Genomic DNA, 13,643 nt, shown 5'->3' with positions numbered 1-13,643 from the left:
AATTTTTTGAAAATCTGATGAGCGGTTTCTGACAAGAAGATTTTTTAAGGTTTTTACCATATATGGTCATGGCGACCATCTTGGTTATGCGATCAAATTTTTTTTAACAGACAAACGGCCGGACGGACGCCGGACGCTGAGTGATCACAATAGCTCACCTCGAGCTATCGCTCAGGTGAGCTAAAAAGCTAACAAAAAAACGCGACATGACGGGTCCGAACTTAAACAAACAAGGGCTGTTTGTAAAACATGCATGCCCCCCATATGGGCTCTACGTTGTAGTGACAGCCATTGTGTGACCTTGACCTAGTGACCTGAAAATCAATAGGGGTCATCTGCGAGTCCTGATCAATCTACCTATTAAGTTTCATGATCCTAGGCATAAGCGTTCTTCAGTTATCATCCGGAAACCATGTTACTATTTCGGGTCACCGTGACCTTGACCTTTGACCTAGTGACCTGAAAATCAATAGGGGTCATCTGCGAGTCATGATCAGTGTACCTATGAAGTTTCATGATCCTAGGCAGAAGCGTTCTTGAGTTATCATCCGGAAACCATTTTACTATTTCGGGTCACTGTGACCTTTACCTTTGATATAGTGACCTGAAAATCAATAGGGGTAAACTGCGAGTCATGATCAATCTACCTATCAAGTTTCATGATCCTAGGCATAAGCGTTAATAAGTCATCCTCCGGAAACCATTTTACTATTTCGGGTCACCGTGACCTGACCTTGTGACCTGAAAATCAATAGGGGTCATCTGCCAGTCATTATCAATCTACCTATCAAGTTTCATGATCCTAGGCATAAGCGTTCTTGAATTATCATCCGGAAACCATTTTTCTATTTCGGGTCGCCGTGACCTTGACCTTTGACCTAGTGACCTGAAAATCAATAGGGGTCATCTGCCAGTCATTATCAATCTACCTATGAAGTTTCATGATTCTAGGCATAAGCGTTCTTGAGTTATCATCCGGAAACCATTTTACTATTTCGGGTCACCGTGACCTTGACCTTGTGACCTGAAAATCAATAGGGGTCATCTGCGAGTCCTGATCAATCTACCTCTCAAGTTTCATGATCCTAGGCATAAGCGTTCTTGAGTTATCATCAGGAAACCATTTTACTATTTCGGGTCACCTTGACCTTTGACCTAGTGACCTCAAAATCAATAGGGGTCATCTGCGAGTCATGATCAATGTTCCTATGAAGTTTCATGATCCTAGGCCCAAGCGTTCTTGAGTTATCATCCGGAAACCACCTGGTGGACCGACCGACCGACCGACTGACGGACATGAGCAAAGCAATATACCCCCTCTTCTTCGAAGGGGGGCATAAAAAACAAACATTGAACAAGTGGAAGGGACAATTCCTGTTGCTAATCGTTGAAAAGAGTGAAGGGGAGACCCGTTTTAATTGTGAAATATGTAAAAATTCATTGAAGGCATGCAATCTAAGCACAGTTTGGGCATATGAAGGTATTTGAAAAATAAAATTGTAAAATACTGAATAGACACTGTATAAATAAAGTTGCTAGTATGTTTATTTTGATTTTTTGCATGAAAATAACCATTATTATTTATTTTTAGGTAATTTAAAACAGTTAAGAATTATTTTCCAAAACTAAGTAGTAACGTTAAGAATACAATTTCAGAGTTAAGAATTCTTTTTGAAAATCTGGTAGTAACCTTAAGAATTTAACAAAACCTTATCTGGAGCTCTGTGAAGGGAATAATGAAAAGCAACGCTGTGTCTACCAGCAGTACGTGTAGCATGTTTTTTTACTAAAAGCATTTCACCTCTGTACATACATGTTCTATTGACAAATAAACTAGTTATAAAATGTTTATTCTGTTTAAAGTCGGTGCTGTCAATCAATATTTATAAAGAGCAAAGTTAAATCTAACCATAACAGCAAAATTCATACCTTGGAATCAAAATGTTTTTTTCATTTTAATTGTTTCATCAGTCATTTTCCAAATCATTGTTGTATTTTTATAGAAAAGATCTATTGTAAAAGACTTCATTATTAAAACTCTACAAGTATTAAGAGCTCCTCTTGCACATTCTTCATGGAAAGTACAGTGTAAATAATTCTTTAACAATGTAATTATAACAAATACTTTGCCTTCCTGAAGTAAATGCATCTTAAAAAGCAGTTCAATTATACAGAAACATTATGTCCAAAGAACACAAATCTATGTCCTATAGTACATACAATTGTGAAGTTTATATGACATTTTACATATATATTCAATTCAAAGTCATATTGTTGTATTTTGCCGTACTCGATTTGCACATAGTGCAAGAAAATAAACACATCATATGTATAACCAACAATGTTCTCTGCATTCCATCATAACAAGTATGGCACCTGAACACTGACATAAAATGTCATGTAACATTTTGTACCAAGACCAGTCCTCCAATAGACTCCAGTATACAACTGAAGTGGTCACTATCCCATTGGACTGTAACATACTGGCAGGTAGGACTGTCAAAGATTCACAGTAATGTCATGCAGTAGGATGATGTATAGAGCGTACCTACTGCAAATGTACCTATATATACACACAAAGTCACAAGCAAAGACTGCCGAGATCTTGCTAGGTTATACTGAGCCAAACACGGAACTGAGCCTAAACATAATTTATTTACCGGTAACCATTTAAATAGAATGTTTGGAAAGCTGTTTTGATATATAAATTGTGTCTTTGAATCTAGTGGCATCAAGTGGTAAACTGTACAAAGCACAAAAAATGTGCAATAAGCATGTCTTCTAGTGGTTTTTTATAATCTAACTACAATGTTAATAACTTTTTAAGATGAGTTAAAATGTCCACAAGCATTGCCATGACCCATTGGGTAGCACTAAAAATAAAAGTTCCTTTTTTGGTTCTCTTTACCACATTTTTTTTTTCATTCAGCTTGAAGGAAAAGAGTCTGTACATCTCGAATATTCATGTTCTATGTTTTAACAGAATAAGCAATCCATCAACACTCACTGCAAATTATACACCAGCTCCTTTTACTCAATCCCAAATGGTAGGTCAATTTTGCACAAAGCATTGTAGCCAATAGTTTTCACGGTTCCCTAAAACAGGAACTTTACTTACACTTTTTGTCAGGAATTCGAAAAAAACAAATGTTGAACACTGGTTCTATACTTATAAACATACACAACACTTAAATGTCACATATTATAGTTTTACAATTGAAAGTTTTGAGTTACAGCAGCTCAGCTGTTGTCGTGGTTACTTAACGTCACAAGGTTGCCAGGCGTTACATAGTCACCAATCATGAACTGACTGCTGATTGGGTATGATGTGATCCCACCAGTGATCACGTTCTGAAAATAGACAAAACACATGTCATTATGAATCATCTTTATATCTAAGATCTGTTAGGAGAATCGTTCCTCACTGGAACTTTAATGAATGTTTACTATTGCAATATTTATGTTCATTAACTGCAACTTGAATGTAAATCACAGCAACTTGAATGTAAATCACAGCAACTTGAATGTAAACTAAAAATGGCTCGGCAGAGGCCGACGCGTATCCCCACGCCGCATGTTTGACCCAGGAGCGCCCCAGGGTTGGTAATGGGGCCATGCATAGTTGAGGTTGACTGTATTGTCTTAAGAGAAGTTCAGTATCAATTAGAAGTGAATCGGTGTAGAAATGAAGAAATTATAGTAAAAGGCGATTTTGGGTGGGCAGGGCGCCCCAGGGTTGGTAATGGGGCCATACATAGTTGAGATTGACCGTATTGTCATAAGAGAGGTTCAGTATCAATTTGAAGTAAATGGGTGTAGAAATGAAGAAATTATAGTAAAAGGCAAATTTGGGTGGGCGTGGCCTATGTGGGCGGGGCGCCCCAGGGTTGGTAATGGGGAAATGCATAGTTGAGATTGACTGTATTGTCAAAAGAGAGATTCAGTATCAATTTGAAGTAAATGGGTGTAGAAATGAAGAAATTATAGTAAAGGCAATTTTGGGTGTGCGTGGCCTATGTGGGCGGGGCGCCCCAGGGTTGGTAATGGGGCCATGCATAGTTGAGATTAACCGTATTGTCATAAGAGAGGTTCAGTTCATAAGAGGTTCAGTATCAATTGGAAGTGAATCGGTGTAGAAATGAAGAAATTATAGTAAAAGGCAATTTTATGTGGGTGGGGCGCCCCAGGGTTGGTAATGGGGCCAGGCATAGCTGAGATTGACCATATTGTCATAAGAGAAGTTCAGTATTAATTTGAAGTGAATCGGTGTAGAAATGAAGAAATTATAGTAAAAGGCAATTTTGGGTGGGTGTGGTCTATGTGGGCGGGGCACCCCAGGGTTGGTAATGGGGCCATGCATAGTTGAGATTGACCGTATTGTCATAAGAGAGATTCACAGGGTTCATACAGATTTTCTTTAATGAAATTCAAGCACTTTTTAAGGGAAAAAATCCAAATTCAAGCACTTTTTTAGTCTGTCGTACTGAAAACTCTATATTATTCTGTGTCCAATACTAACAACATTTTCGCTTAATTGGTCTCTTCTTGCTTAACATTCTATGTGACTTACAACAGTCTGCACTACCCTGCTACAGTAACAACTGTTCAAATTTAATCAAAAGTAAGTTATTTCATTATGATATAATGATTGACAGAAGTCATTACACATACAAAAACAAAAACCTGTTATTTGTATTGAATATGTATTCTAAATGTTCACTTTTCTGGTGGCTTTTCATCGCGGATTCCCCCATACTAGCTATCTCTATATCTGTTCTGCATACTTTACAAGATGCTTTGACTTTAGAGTGGGCATTGTCAACAACCCAAGGGTACTTCAAAAGCAACCCTTTCTGAAAAATGCGCTTATTAATTGGAATATTTCAACTTGTCAGAACTGTAATGGCATAATGACCAATTTGCGGAAGATTAGTAGTAGTTGCCTCCCTTACGTTCTAAAACCCATACCAACCCATACCGATCCAGTATCTACCAGTATGAACAGATCGGAACCGTCATAAATCGTGGAAAAAACTACGACTTCGGACTCGTGAAAAAGATATGAAAATATATATTTTTACCCTTGGCGAGTTTTTCAAGCACTTTTGAAGCCCAAAATAAGCACTTTTTAAGCATTTTAAAGTTTTTATATGCAAATAAGCACTTTTTAAGCACTCAACAGCCTTTATAAGCACTTTTCAAGGAGAACATTGAAATTCAAGCACTTTTCAAGGTCTGTATGAACCCTGATTCAGTATCAATTTGAAGTAAATCGGTGCAGAAATGAAGAAGTTAATGTAAAATAACATAAAACAAGAGCTGTCAGGACAGCGCGATCGACTATACGAGTGCTTGACAGTATAACGTAAGCCATCATAGGGAAATTGTTATATTCAGTAAAAAAAGGAGAAAAAAAAATTTGTGCGGGGGGGTTGAGAGGGGGTATAATGTGGGGTGTGGTCATTTATTAGACGATCTTTCAAAAAGAAAAAAGGAAAAAAAAAAATTGGGGGGTAGGGGGGTGTGAGGGGGGTTGAGAGGGGGTATAACGTGGGGTGTGGTCATTTATAAGACGATCTTTCAAAAAGAAAAAAGGAATTAAAAAAAAAATTGGAGGGGGGGTAGGGGGGGGTGAGAGGGGGGTATAATGTGGGTTGGGGTAATTTGTTAGATGATGTTTAAAAAAAAAATTAGGAGGGGGGGAGGTTTGGGGGGAGGGATTCTGGGTAGGGGCTTGGGGTATTGTTTGGGTGAAATCCATTGTGGTATTCAGGTAAGTGTTGTTTTGTCAAAGTAATAATAAAATGTGATCATAAATAAAGAAGTAATGGCAATTTAAGCAAAAGGTTTAATTATCTAAGTGTAAAAGGGGCCATAATTATGTCAAAATGCTTGATACAGTGGTCTGCTTTTGTTTATAGGTTGGGATCATGTTGGTAAACAAGTATGCAAAATATAAAAGCAATATTTCAAGGGACAATGAAAATAAATGGGGTAGTACGAAAACTTTAACATTTGCAGCATATTCTAAGTGGAAAAGGGGCCATAATTATGACAAAATGCTTGATAGAGTTGTCTGCTCTTGTTTATAGGTTTGGGTGATGTTGGTAGACAAGTATGCAAAATATAAAAGCAATATTTCAAGGGACAATGAAAATAAATGGGGTAGTACGAAAACTTTAACATTTGCAGCATATTCTAAGTGGAAAAGGGGCCATGATTATGACAAAATGCTTGATAGAGTTGTCTGCTATTGTGTATAGGTTGGGGTCATGTTGGTAAACAAGTATGCAAAATATGAAAGCAATATGTCAAGGGACTAAGAAAATATTTAGGGTAGTACGAAAACTTAAACATTTGCAAGCAGAGGAAGAAGCAGACGCAGACACCGGGGTGAGCAGGATAGCTCAACTATATATATGTCATATATAATAGTCGAGCTAAAAATAGTTGGCGCAGTACGCAAACTTTAACATTTGCTGCATATTCTAAGTGGAAAAGGGGCCATAATTATGACAAAATGCTTGATAGAGTTGTCTGCTATTGTTTATAGGTTGGGGTCATGTTGGTAAACAAGTATGCAAAATATGAAAGCAATATGTCAAAGGACAAAGAAAATATTAAGGGTTGTACGAAAACTTAAACATTTGCACGCTAACGCAGACGCTAACGCTCACGCCGACGCGTTATATATTTCATAAGGAAAGCTCCACTATATATATTTCATATATAATAGTCGAGCTAAAAATGAGTGAAAATCTCTGACCCGGCCCCGCCCCAATCCCCATAACTTTTGACCCAGGGGTCAGATCAAAATTCCAAATATTGCAGGGTCGCACATATGCTCATAGCTACCATGTGTGTAAGTTTCGAGGTTGTAGGGCTTATAGTGTAGGAGGTGATAGTGGCCAGGACGGACAGACGGACAGACAGACGGACAGCGGAGATAACCACAATATCCCCACGCTTTTCAAAAAGCGTGGGGATAATCACAGCAACGTGAATGTAAATCACAGCAACATGAATGTAAATCACAGCAACTTGAATGTAAATCACAGCAACTTGAATGTAAATCACAGCAACATGAATGTAAATCACAGCAACTTGAATGTAAATCACAGCAACTTGAATGTAAATCACAGCAACTTGAATGTAAATCACAGCAACTTGAGTGTAAATCACTGCAACTTAAATGTAAATCACTGCAACTTAAATGTATATCACTGCAACTTAAATGTATAACACTGCAACTTAAATGTATATCACTGCAACTTAAATGTATATCACTGCAACTTAAATGTTTATAACTGGAACTTAAATGTCTATTACTGCAACTTGAATGTTTATTAATGAAAACAGTCTACATTACGAAAATTCAAATACAACCAAACATTAGTGGTTTGAATAAAGTTGAACTTAACCTGTATGACACCCATTTGACTAAAATAAGTTCTAACTATTAAGGATGTCACAAGTAATTCTCAGGAATTCATGTTTTTTAGGAGGTCAAAAAGGAGCCATAAATTTGTGCTTGTGCTTGAACAAGTTATTTGATTATAACATGTTAAGCTATCATTTAGGGAACAATTAAAACATAGTATACATAAGCGAAAATGGTTAAAGTCTTAGTTATAACAATTATTATATTAATTAATATTTAAATTAAGGAAACTTGACATGATTGCTTCACGAAGCAAGGCTTTCAATGGTTAAGATACTTATATAAATAATTGTCCAATGCCAAGCTAATTCTGCAAGTAAGTTACACACAAACTTTCAACCTTCACTTTCATCAAAACTTCTTACACTACGATATCCCCACAAATTATAAAACAATAAGTCCATCCAAACTCAAGTAGTTATCAACAGAATATTTTATTTGATAATATATCTACTAAATTTTCTGCTGGTATAAGTTTATCAGCATACAAGACATTATTTTTAGGTGTTACAGTACTGACATTTAAATTGACAATTCAGAATAATGAGACTTAAGAAATGTAAACAATCACCACCACGGAAATCCAAGAAAAAATTGCTAATAACTTTTTTTTTTTAAGAAACAAAATAAGCCTGATACCCATTGAAGGTATCTGCAATACCTCCGTCCAAATTAAAGTTTTTTAGCAGAAAACGTTGTTCCTCTTTTAAGTAAATTTGACTTTGACCATAACCTAATTGGTCCCAAATCTAATTCCATGCTAGGTCTGCATACAAACAAAAATAATAAACAAATACCACAAATTCAACACGCTATACTTAAGTTATTCACCAGACAACTTTGTTTATGGTAAAAGTAGCCTTGACCTTGTTCAGACTTTCTTCACATGCTATCTCAAGCTTAGTCTCAAGTAAGCTACATAATGTCACTGAATGATCTCATTCCAATAAAAGTTATTGAGCATTTATTGTTTTTTAATTTAAGATCCCTTGACAATGAACTTCACACAAAAAGCTTCAAATACAATCCAAGATAAGTATCATTTAAAGCTTGCTAAGTCCCATTAAACTGAATATGCCCCTATCTTATCATCAAGGTTAAATGGGCTTGCATTATTTCTGAATTGGCCCATATCTTATCATCAAGGTTAAATGGGCTTGCATTATTTCTATCTCAGTGACTGCAGACTTAAGGTGAAAATCAGCAAATTGATGAATAAATGCACGTACAAACCTGAGGTTGTGAGCTGATGAAGTTGATGGGACTGATTCCACCGCCGACAGATGTGCGGTTGGAGGAGCTGTTCACAGCGAGGTTAAGTACACTTGGAATGCTTCCAGGGTTGATGGGAGCACCGGCTGTGAAAGACCGTCAAAAAAATTGTGACTATTTAGAGGAATATTGAGAGCATCCAACAATATGTGCATACCATAATAATTGTGTTTGTTTTGAAAGTCAAATGTGTGTACCTGCCTAAAATTTAAATATCAGATACATGGCTCTCCATTCTTACTGTACAGAAGTGAAAGAATTGTTTAAACTATCAAATAAAACATTCATGGATTTAAACTGGCTACACAACTGTTCCTAGTTATTAACATGAGTGCCAACTTGTAAAACAAGAGCACCGCCTTGCGGGTGCAGACCGCTCATCTATTTTCTTTTTAAAGGTGAAGGGACACTCAATTTAAATCACAAAGGAGGGAGGGGTAGAGTGAAGAGGGGTGTATAGTGTGGGGGTGTGGACATTTATTACATTACACTTCCAAAAATGCGGAAAAAAAATGCAAAAAAAACAAAACAAGGGCTGTTTGTAAAACATGCATGCCCCCCATATGGGCTGTCCGTTGTTGTGGCAGCCATTGTGTGAATACGTTTTTTGTCACTGTGACCTTCAACTTTGACCTAGTGACCCCAAAATCAATAGGGGTCATCTGCGAGTCATGATCAATCTAACCATGAAGTTTCATGATCCTAGGCATAAGCCTTCTTGAGTTATAATCCGAAAACCATTTTAATATTTCGGGTCAATGTGACCTTGACCTTTGACCTAATGACCTCAAAATCAATAGGGGTCATCTGCGAGTCATGATCAATCTACCTATGAAGTTTCATGATCCTAGGCGTATGCTTTCTTGAGTTATCATCCAAAAACCATTTTACTATTTCAGGTCACCGTGACCTTGACCTTTGACCTAGTGACCTCAAAATAGATAGGGGTCAACTGCGAGTCATGATCTATCTAACGATGGAGTTTCATGATCCAAGGCGTATGCGTTCTTGAGTTATCATCCGGAAACCATTTTACTATTTCGGGTCACCGTGACCTTGACCTTTGACCTAGTGACCTCAAAATCAATAATGGTCATCTGCGAGTCATGATCAATCTACCTATGAAGTTTCATGATCCTAGGCATATGCGTTCTTGAGTTATCATCCGGAAACCATTTTACTATTTCGGGTCACCGTGACTTTGACCTAGTGACCTAAAAATCAATAGGGGTCATCTGCGAGTCATGATCTATCTAACGATGAAGTTTCATGATCCTAGGCATATGTGTTCTAGAGTTATCATCCGGAAACCATTTTACTATTTCATGTCACCGTGACCTTGACCTTTGACCTAGTGACCTCAAAATCAATAGGGGTCATCTGCGAGTCATGATCAATCTACCTATGAAGTTTCATGATCCTAGGCGTATGCGCTCTTGAGTTATCATCCGGAAACCATTTTCCTATTTCGGGTCACCGTGACCTTGACCTTTGACCTAGTGACCTCAAAATGATCCTAGGCGTATGCGTTCTTGAGTTATCATCCGGTATCATTTTCCTATTTTGGGTCATCGTGACCTTGACCTTTGACCTAAAAATCAATAGGGGTTATCTGCGAGTCATGATCAATCTACCTATGAAGTTTCATGATCCTAGGCCCAAGCATTCTTGAGTTATCATCCAGAAACCACCTGGTGGACCGACCGACTGACCGACATGTGCAAAGCAATATACCCCCTCTTTTTCGAAGGGGGGCATACAAATTCGGGGGTGGGAGGGGGGGGGTGGAAGGAGTGGATTCTTGGGTGCGATGGTTGGACGGTATTTCAAAAATAAAATAATAAAAATAAATATTCGTGTTTTTTAACCGTTTAAAAAAAAAATTGGGGGAGGGGGGGGGTGGGGTGGGGTGGGGTGGGGTGGGGGGGTAAAGTGTGAGGGTGTGGTGGTCATTTGTGAGATGATCTTAAAAAAAAAAATTACGGGGGGGGGGAGGAAACGGGGGGGGGGGGTGGAGTGGAGTCTATTGTGGTATGTCAGGTAAGAGTAGTTTTGTCAAAGTATCAAGCAAATCTATTCATAAATAAAGAAGTTATGGCAATTTTAGCAAAATTTAATAATTTGACCTTGAGAGTCAAGGTCATTCATAGGTCAATGTAAAATTCAACTTGCCAGGTACAGATACCTCATGATAGCATGAAAGTATTTGAAGTTTGAAAGCAACAGTCTTGATACTTTAGAAGTAAAGTGGATCGAAACACAAAATTTAACCATATATTCAAAGTTACTAAGTCAAAAAAGGGCCATAATTCCGTAAAAATGACAACCAGAGTTATGAAACTTGTCCTTTTACTGTACCCTTATGATAGTTTGCGAGTGTTCCAAGTATGAAAGCAATATCTATGATACTTTAGGGGTAAAGTGGACCAAAACACAAAACTTAACCAAATTTTCACATTTCTAAGTATAAAGGGCCCATAATTCCGTCCAAATGCCAGTCAGAGTTACATAACTTTGCCTGCACAGTCCCCTTATGATAGTTAATAAGTTTTGCAAGTATGAAAGCAATAGCTTTGATACTTTAGGAATAAAGTGGACCTAAACACAAAACTTAACCAAATTTTCAATTTTCTTAGTATAAAAAGGGCACATAATTCTGTCAAAATGCCAGTCAGAGTTACATAACTTTGCCTGCACAGTCCCCTTATGATAGTTAGTAAGTGTTGCAAGTATGAAAGCAATAACTTTGATACTTAAGGAATAAAATGGACCTAAACACAAAACTTAACTAAAATTTTCTATTTTCTAAGTATAAAAAGGGCACATAATTCTGTCAAAATGCACGCCAGAGTTATCTAACTTTGCCTGCCCAGTCCCCTCATGATAGTAAGTACATGTAAGTGTACCAAGTTTGAATGCAATAGCATTGATACTTTCTGAGAAAAGTGGACCTAAATGCAAAACTTAACCGGACGCCAACGCCGACGCCAAGGTGATTACAATAGCTTATAATTTTTTTTCAAAAATAGATGAGCTAAAAACAAGAGCACCGCATAACGGGTTCCACGCCTAAGCTGCAGGTGCAGTTTTGAATCAATGAAAGCTTGTCATTTTTTATTTTTTTTTAGAGGTCAGAGTGACCTTGACCTTTGACCTAGTGACCTAAATATGGGTGTGGCATGTATAACTCATCAAGGTGCAGCTACATATGAAGTTTCAAAGTTGTAGGTTGAAGCACTTTGATTTTAGAGCCAAGGTTCAAAACCTTGACAAAATGTAAAGGTTTTAGCACGACACAGACGACGACGGACACGACGAGCTGGCTATGACAATACCTCGGGTTTTCTCCGAAAACAGCCGAGCTAATAAGCCTGTTCAAGGGTAACATTGATTAGTGAAGATGTATTGATAACTTGTATGTATACAACATGGAACATTGCACTGAAAATTCAAGGGCAATACAGGTAATTCAGAAGAGCTTCAGGCAATCTGGTTGAATATCAAACTTGATCAAGATATGTCCATAAATATTGTCACCAAGTTTGATGATCATACAATTAAAATTTCTTGTGTTCCCAAAACAGTCCCTGTCTAACATAAAAATTGTCTCAGCTTTAACAAACACGGGACAAGTACAAAATGTGATCACAAAAGTTCAAAATAAGCACGTTTTCCTCAGGTGAGTAAACAAATTGCTTGATCATTATACAGAGACAACATAGTCTAAGTACTGGATACTAACAAATCTGTATGTAGTTGGACTGCATTTGAGCCTGGCCAGTGAGGTGCTGTAGAGAGTTCGAGTCCCCTAGGCCCCCATTGAGAAGGGGCCCTGTTGTGTACATGTTCGTCTGACCTATACACATGAAAATCCAGCTTTGTCAAATGCAAAAGGAACATGCATTTTTGAGGATGAATATATATTACAAACATTTGAACTTAAATATTTTCTATGTTGTTAATATTTAAAGAATTTCAACAGAAAGTTTGTTTTCCTGATCATTTTTAAAACATTAAAACTTTGCCAATTTATTTTGAAATAAAAGGAGCCATGTTATTAAAATATAACAAGGGCTGTTTGTAAAACATGCATGCCCCCCATATGGGCTGTCAGTTGTAGTGGCAGCCATTGTGTGAATACGTTTTTTGTCACTGTGACCTTGACCTTTGACCTAGTGACCTGAAAATCAGTAGGGATTACCTGCCAGTCATGATCAATGTACCTATGAAGTTTCATGATCCTAGGGATAAGCTTTCTTGAGTTATCATCCGGAAACCATTTTACTTAGTCAAGTCACCGTGACCTTGACCTTTGATCTAGTGACCTGAAAATCAATAGGGGTCATCTGCGAGTCATGATCAATGTACCTATGAAGTTTCATTATCCTAGGCGTAAGCGTTCTTGAGTTATCATTCAGAAACCATTTTACTGGTTCGAGTCACCGTGACCTTGACCTTTGACCTGAAAATCAATAGGGGTCATCTGCGAGTCATGATCAATGTACCTATGAAGTTTCATGATCCTAGGCGTAAGCGTTCTAGAGTTATCATCCGGAAACCATTTTACTGGTTCTAGTCACCGTGACCTTGACCTTTGACCTAGTGACCTGAAAATCAATAGGGGTCATCTGCTGGTCATGATCAATGTACCTATGAAGTTTCATGATCCTAGGGGTAAGCGTTCTTGAGTTATCATCCGGAAACCATTCGGTGGACTGACGACGGACCGACATGAGCAAAACAATATATCCCCTCTTCTTCGAGGGGGGGGGGGGCATAACCAGCTTGACAGTTTTCATAATTAAGAGTTGAGAGTGCCTACCTGTCATTAAGAGTTGAGAGTGCCTACCTGTCATTAAGAGTTGAGAGTGCCTACCTGTCATTAAGAGTTGAGAGTGCCTACGTGTCATTAAGAGTTGAGAGTGCCTAC

The 13,643-nt window shown here is 37.8% G+C and overlaps 2 protein-coding genes across 3 annotated transcripts in view; both read right to left on the bottom strand.

Moving 5' to 3' along the window:
• Positions 1-1,756: 1,756 nt before the first annotated feature.
• The window catches only part of LOC127855261 (histone-arginine methyltransferase CARMER-like), a 54,771-nt gene continuing 42,884 nt past the window's right edge, over positions 1,757-13,643 (bottom strand). Inside the window, exons 11-13 of one of the 2 annotated variants that reach the window (XM_052390709.1) lie at positions 12,456-12,569; positions 8,671-8,799; positions 1,757-3,351 (exon numbers count right to left, since the gene is read on the bottom strand). In XM_052390709.1, the coding sequence (XP_052246669.1) occupies positions 3,350-3,351; positions 8,671-8,799; positions 12,456-12,569 (245 nt within the window). In that variant the 3' untranslated portion in view covers positions 1,757-3,349. The remainder of the gene's footprint in view (positions 3,352-8,670; positions 8,800-12,455; positions 12,570-13,643) is intronic. The other variant, XM_052390708.1, reaches the window with a different exon arrangement.
• Positions 10,907-13,643, bottom strand: part of LOC127855270 (uncharacterized) — a 224,944-nt gene continuing 222,207 nt past the window's right edge. Inside the window, exon 4 of the transcript XR_008037434.1 lies at positions 10,907-11,484. The gene's annotated coding sequence lies outside the window, so the exon portion shown is untranslated. The remainder of the gene's footprint in view (positions 11,485-13,643) is intronic.

Source organism: Dreissena polymorpha, chromosome 13, assembly GCF_020536995.1.
Source record: "Dreissena polymorpha isolate Duluth1 chromosome 13, UMN_Dpol_1.0, whole genome shotgun sequence".
NCBI lineage: Eukaryota > Metazoa > Mollusca > Bivalvia > Myida > Dreissenidae > Dreissena > Dreissena polymorpha.
Note: the sequence above shows the minus strand (reverse complement) of the source record. Positions and strands in the feature narration are given on the sequence as shown.